This window comes from Penaeus monodon, chromosome 12, assembly GCF_015228065.2.
Source record: "Penaeus monodon isolate SGIC_2016 chromosome 12, NSTDA_Pmon_1, whole genome shotgun sequence".
Lineage (NCBI taxonomy): Eukaryota > Metazoa > Arthropoda > Malacostraca > Decapoda > Penaeidae > Penaeus > Penaeus monodon.
In genome coordinates this window covers 47,870,199-47,877,698 of record NC_051397.1, presented here as the reverse complement: position 1 = coordinate 47,877,698, position 7,500 = coordinate 47,870,199, and the positions used below count along the sequence as shown (strand labels likewise).

At 19.3% G+C, this 7,500-nt stretch overlaps 1 protein-coding gene across 1 annotated transcript in view; it reads left to right on the top strand.

Annotated features, from left to right (window-relative positions):
* Positions 1 to 1,962: 1,962 nt before the first annotated feature.
* Positions 1,963 to 7,500, top strand: part of LOC119579521 (phosphotriesterase-related protein-like) — a gene marked incomplete in the record, with an annotated part of 14,579 nt that continues 9,041 nt past the window's right edge. Inside the window, 1 exon segment of the mRNA XM_037927390.1 lies at positions 1,963 to 2,226. Coding sequence (XP_037783318.1) covers positions 2,205 to 2,226 — 22 coding nt within the window.

Sequence of the window (7,500 nt, the reverse complement as noted above, 5' to 3'; positions counted from 1 at the left end):
ACACACACACACACACACTTATATACATCTGTATTCATATATTATAGCATACAAAAGATGTGTGCCTGTATGTTTTCCATTTATTTATACGTATCATTCTACCGAGCAAATATATATAAGAGCAAAAATCACAAATACCGTACACAACCCTGTGTGCATATGTGTCGAAACTAGTGTTCTGCATAAGAAAGCATGACATTTGCCGCTGCGTGTTGAGCAATCTGCCTGAGAAGGAAAAGTGAATTTCCTCGCATTGTTCTGGGCGCGTCTCCTCGCGGGCCACATAATCAATAGCAAGGTCACGCGGTCTGCAACACCCAACAGGAGCCATTTCTGACGTAACTTCGTTCGGAAGTAAATATTATCAATATCTCATCTAGTTTTTTGTTTTTATTTTATTTGTTTATTTATTCATTTTTCCAAGGATAAGAAGGATGGGAATGCGAGTGTGTGTGACATTTATATTGAAGATGATGGTTATAATGACAATAATGGAGATGCCAATAATAACAGCTATGTCAATATGAAAATTATAACAATAACAACAATAGAAATAACGATGATGGTGATGGTAATACTGATAGTTATAGCAAAATTATTAATTATAACAGAAATGATGACAATGATGATGGTTATGATAATAGTGATAACGACAATGATAATTATTATTATTATTATTATTATTATTATTATTATTATTATTATTATTATTATTACTATTATCATTAATATTGTTATTATTGTCTTTCTTATAATCATTATCATTACTATTGTTATCATTAACATTATCATCATTAATATTTCTTATTGATAATGTTATTAGAATTACCATTTTTATTATCATTATCATTATTATTACTATTACTATTATTACCATTATTATTGTTGTTGTTGTTGTTGCTGTTATTATTATTATTATTATTATTATTATTATTATTATTATTATTATTATTATTATCAGCAGCAGCAGCATCACTGCTACTACTAATAATAATAATATTATTATTATTACTACTACTATTACTATTATCATCACTATAATTGCAACTTTTATTATGATTGTCATCAATAATGATGACAGTAATGATGATAATAAAAATAATAATAAAATTTAATATTATTTTGGTTATTGTTACTATCATCTTTATTCTTATTATTATTCCTATTCTTATTCTTATTGCTATTTTTATTATTTTATTATCATTATTATCATCATTATTAATAGCAATAGTAACAATGAAGATGATGATGATGATGATGATGATGATGATGATGATGATGATGATGATAATGACAATGATAATGATTATAATAATAATAATAATAATAATAATGATAATAATAATAATAATAATAATAATAATAATAATAATAATAATAATAATAATAATAATAATAATAATAATAGTAATAAACAATAATAATGAATCAAATAGTAAAGAATAAAAATAATATCTATATAAATAACAATCCGAAAATGCAAGAAAACATAATAACGCTGAAAATTATAGCACTGTAACAGTGACGAGCATTTTATAAAAGTTCGAAAAAAAAAAAAAAAAAAAAAAAAAAAAAAAAAAAAAAAAAACAGTAGTTTCATGTTACAAACTCCACTTCTACTGCTTCTACTACTACATTTCTGATTTGATGTTGCAATTTGCGATAATGGTAAGTGAACTGATATTGTCTCATATACCATAGCTGTATCGTATGACTGGCATATCCATAGCAATAAATCCTCTCTCTAAACATTAGCTTGGCCATTGCTCAGTCACGCAATAGTGATGTCTGATGGAGAATTAAGGTATTAAAATGTGTACTTAAACTTATACACACGCTTCCTGGTTCGATTCATTATTCTCAGTAGAATGAGGGTAATACATTTTAGGTATGTGCAAAAAAGGGAGGCATTATGAAAGCTAGAATTCTTTAAAATACGACAAATTCTGGATCAGCGGCAACACCCACCTCGTGTCCACTTGGCAACTGAACCCAACCAACACTTCGGCGTTCTCATATACTACAGTAGATAAGACTTTGAAGCAGAGACTACACGTATCTGAGCTTCATAGTATTTCTCCGTGTACCGTTGTATTATTAGAATTCAGTTCCATACAGTTTGAGTCACTGAAAAGACATTTATAGGTGGATATTCCTAGAAAAGTGGTTGAAAGTTCGGACGACTTGGCGTGTAGAACCTGATCATGAAGGGCAAAGTACAAACAGGTCAGACAACTTTATTTTCTAGGTTAAGATGTTATAAGTAATCCTTACTTTATACAGGAAATACGTAGATGTAATTGTCCATTTCTTTTTTCAAACTGTCAGATCTTCATTAGAGAAATTTGTCACTACCGTCGTTAAACATTTTGCTCATCCGCATAATGCAGGTTGTTTGTTTAATGAAGTAAGTTTAATTACTCAACAAGTTCTAAAGTGGCAGGAAAAGGAGCCAGAAATGTTCATTGTAGATCATAATATGGCCTTCGGCTCCCATTATGGATTTTAAATGTGGTGCTTATTCTGTTAACGGTTGATGTTACCAAGAGCGACGCACAGAGATAAAAGACACCCATACTCACTCACCCATTCATACACTCATTCATTCATTCATTCTCTCTCTCTCTCCTCCTCCCCTCTCTCCTCTCCTCTCTCCTCTCCCCTCCCCTCCTCTCTTCCTCTCTCCTTCAATTCTCCTCTCTCTCTCATTATCTCTCTCTCTCTCTCTCTCTCATCTCTCTCTCTCCTCCTCATTATCCTCCCCTCTCTCCCCATTATCTCTCCTCCTCTCTCATTATCCCCTCTCCTCTCTCATTATCCTCTCTCTCTCTCTCTCATTATCTCTTTCTCTCTCTCTCATTATCTCTCTCTCTCTCTCTCATTATCTCTCTCTTGCCCCCTTTATCTCTTTCATTATCTCTCTCTTGCCCCCTTTATCTCTTTTATTATCTCCTCTCCCCTCCGGGCTCACTCTCTCCCCCTTTCATTCTTCCCCTCTCTCTCTCTCTCTCTCTTCCCTCCTTCATTCTCCCCCTCTCTCCTCTTCCCCCCTCTCCTCTCTTCCCCCTCTCTCTCCTCTTCCCCCCTCTCTCTCCTTCCCCCCTCTCTCTCTCCCCCCCCCCCCTCTCTCTCTTCCCCCCTCCTCTCGCTTCCCCCCCCTCTCTCTCTTCCCCACTCTTTTCCCCTCTCTCTCTCCTCCTCCTCTCTCTCTCTCTCTCTCTCCTCCTCTTCTCCTCTCTCTCCCTCTCTCTCTCTCTCTTTCCCCCTCTCTCTCTCTCTCTCTCTCTCTTCCTCCTCTCTCCGCTCTCTCCCCCTCTCTTCCCCTCTCCCTCCCTCCCTCCTCTCCCCTCTCTCCCCTCTCCCTCCTCCTCTTCCCTCCTCTCTCTCTCTCCCTCCTCTCTCTCTCTCTCCCCCCTCTCTCTCTCTTCCTCTCTCCCTCTCTCTCTCTCTCTTCTCCCCTCTCTCTCTCCTCTCCTTTTCCCCTCTCCCCCCCTCTCCCCCTCTCTCTCTCCTCTTTCCCTCTTCTCTCTCTTTCCCTCTCTCTCCTCCCCCTCTTCCCTCTGCCCCCTCTCTCTCTTTCCCTCTCTCTCTCTCCTTTTCCCCTCTCTTTTCTTTCCCCCCCCTCCCCCCCCCCCCCCCCCCCCCCCCCCCTTTTTTTTTTTTTTTTTTTTTTTTTTTTTTCCCCTCTTTTTTTTTTTTTTTTTTTTTTTTTTCTTTTTTTTTTTTTTTTTTTTTTTTTCCTTTTTATTTTCTTTTTTTTTTTTTTTTTTTTCTCCTATTTTCCTTTTTCTCTTCTTTTTTTCCCTTTTTCCCCCTTTTTATCTTTTTTTTTTTTTATCTCCCCCTTTTTTATTTTTTTTCCTTTTTTTTTTTTCTTATTTCCTTTTTTTTTTTTTTTTCTCTTTTTCTTATTTTTTATATTAATTTATATTTATTTCTTTATTATTTTATATTATATATTTATATTTTATATTATATATTTATTTTATATATTTTATTATATATTTATATTTATATTTTAATTATTTTTTTATAATTTAAAATTTTTATATATATTTTTTTAAATATATATTTTTTTTTATTTATATTATTATATTTTAAATATTATAATTTTTATATTAAATATTTATTATTATTTATTAATAAAAATTTTTTAATTTAATATATTTTTTAAATTTATATATATATTTTTATATATATATTTATAATTTAATTAAATAATATATATATTTTTTAAATATTTTTATAATTATTATATTTTAAATATTATTATATATATATAATTATATATATATATTACATATATAGATGTATATATATATATATGATATATATATATAAATTTTATATATTATATATTATACATATAAATATATAATATATATATATATAATTTTATATATATAATATATATATATACAAAATATATATATATTATATATATATATTTTAATTTATAATATATAGATATATATATATATAATATATATATATATACTATATATTTATATATTATATTATATATTAATTAAAAAAAAAAAAAAAAAAAAAAAAAAAAAAAAAAAAAAAAAAAAAAAAAAAAAAAAAAAAAAAAAAAAAAAAAAAAAAAAAAAAAAAAAAAATTATATATTTTTTTTTTTTTAAAAAAAATATATATATTATAAAATATATATATATAAAATTTAAAAAAGGAAAATTTTTAAATTTTTTTTTTTAAAAAAAAAAATTTTTTAAAATATATAAAAAAATATATTTTAAATTTTATTTTTAATTTAAATAAAATAATAAAATTTATTTTTTTTAAAATTTTTTTTTTTTAAATAAAAAAAATTTTTATAAAAAAAAATTTTTTTAAGTTATATTTTTAAAAAAAATTTTTTTTTGGGTTTTTTTTTTTTTTTAAAAAAAAAAAAATTTTTTAAAAAATTTTTTAAAAAATAAAAAATTTAAAAAATTTTTTTTATATATATATATTTTTTTTTTTAAAAAATTATATTATTTTTTAAAAAAAAGGGTTTTTATATTATATTTATATATAAAAAAATTTTTTTATAAAAATTTTAAAAATTTTTAATTTTTTAAAATATTTATATATATTTATATAAATTTATATAAAATTATTTAATATATTTTAATATTTTTAAATATATAAAAATTTTATATTTTTTTTTTAAAAAAAAAATTTTTTTTTTTTAAATTTATTTTTTAAAATTAATAAAAATATTTAAAAAAAAAAATTTTTTTTTTTTAATTTTTTTAAAAAAAAAAATTTTTTTAAATATATTATAAAAAAAAAAAAAAAAAATTTTTTTAATTTTTAAAATATATTTTGGGGGGAAAAAATTTTTAAAAAATTTTTTAATTTTTTTAAATATGGGGAAAAAATATATAATAATTTTAAAAAATTTTAAATTAATTTTTTAAAAAAAAAAAAAAAAAAAAAAAAAAAAAATTTTTACTAAAACGGTTTAAAAAAAATTTTTTTTTAAAATTTAAAATATTTTTAAAAAATATAAAAAAAAAAAAAAAAATTTTTTTTATAAAAAAAAATTTTTTTAAAAATATATTTATATAAAAAAAAATTTTTTTTTTAAAAAAAATTTTATAAAAAAATTTTTAAAAAAAAATTTTTTAAAAAAAAAAAAAAAAAAAAAAAAAAAAAAAAAAAAAAAATTTTTTTTTTTTTTTTTTTTTTTTTTTTTTTTAAAATATATATAAAAAAAAAATTAAAAAAATTAGTAATATTAAAAAATAATATAAAAATAATTAAAAAAAATAAAAAAATATATATAATATAAAAAAATAAAAAAATATATAATAATATATATAGAGTAAAATTTTTAAATATATATAATAGAAAGTAAAAATTTAATAATAATAATAAAATGTTTTATAAATTAATATATTTTAGGATATATAAATAAATAAAAATAATATATATTATATATTATTATATATGTATTATTATATATAAATATTAAAAATAATTAATAATTTTATTTTAAATATATTTATATATATAATAATTTATATATATTTTTAAATATTTTAATAATTATTATATATAATTTTATTAAAATTTTATATATATATATATATATATATTATATATTTTATTAATTATATATATTTTATATATATTATATAATATATATATATATATTTTAAATATATTTAATATATTAAAATTATATATTAATTAAAAAAGATAATAGAAATTAGAATAATAATTTTTAAAAAAATTTTTTAAGATATAAAATTTTAAATAAAAAATATTTTAAAAAAAAGGTTTAAATTGGAATATTTAAAAAGAAAAAATTTTTAAATATAAAATTTTTTTTTAAATAAGATTTATTTAAATTAAATAATTAATTTTTAAAAAAAAAAAAAAATTATAAAAAAATTTTTTAAATAAAGGGAAACTTAAAAAAAATTTTTTAAAAAAAAAAAAAAAAAAAGAAAAATTAAAAAAAAAAAGGAAAATAAAAAAAAAATATAAAAAAAAATAAAAAAAAAAAAAATTTTTAAAAAAAAAAAAAAAAAAAAAAAAAAATAAAAAAAAAAAAAAAAAAAAAAATTATAAAAAAAAAAAAAAAAAAAAATTATATAAAAAAAAAAAAAAAAAAAATAAAAATTAAATAAAAAAAAAATTAAAAAAAAAATTAAAATATAATAAAAATATATATTTTTTAAAAAAAAATTTTTAATATAAAAAAAAAATTTTTTAAAAATTTTTTAAAAAAAATTTATTATATTTTTAAAAAAAATTTTTGTTTAAATAAATATTTTAAATTTTTTAAAATATAAAAAATTTATATATATATATATATAAATTTTAAATTTTAAAAAATTAAAAAATATTTTTTTTTAATATATATAAAAATTTTTAATTTTTTTTAAAATTTTTAATAAAAAATAAAAAAATTTAAATTATTTTTAATATATATAAATAAAATATATTTATAAAATTTTTTTAAATAATATTATAATTATAAATAAAAAAATTTAATAAATTTTTAATATAAAAAAGGTAAATTTTTAAGTATATATAAAAATAATAAAAATTTTATATAAAATTAATAAATTTATTAATAAAATATAAGTATATTAATAAAAAAAATAAAATTATTTAAAAATTTTAAATAATATAAAAAATTTTTAATAAAATATATATTAAAATTTAATAATATAAAATATTTTTTATATAATATTTTAAAAAAAAAAATTTAATATAAAATTAAAATTTTTTTTTTTTTTTTAAAAAAAAAAAAAAATTTTTAATATATTTTTTAAATAAAATTAATATTTAAAAAAATTATATTTAAAAAATTTTAATAATAAATAAAAATTTAAAAATAAAAAATTAAAAATTATAATATTTTTAAATTTTTAAAAATTTTTAAATATTTAATATATAAAAAATATATATTTTATATTATTATATATATTTTTTTAAAATTATATTATATAAAAAATTTTTAAAAATTTATATTAATATAA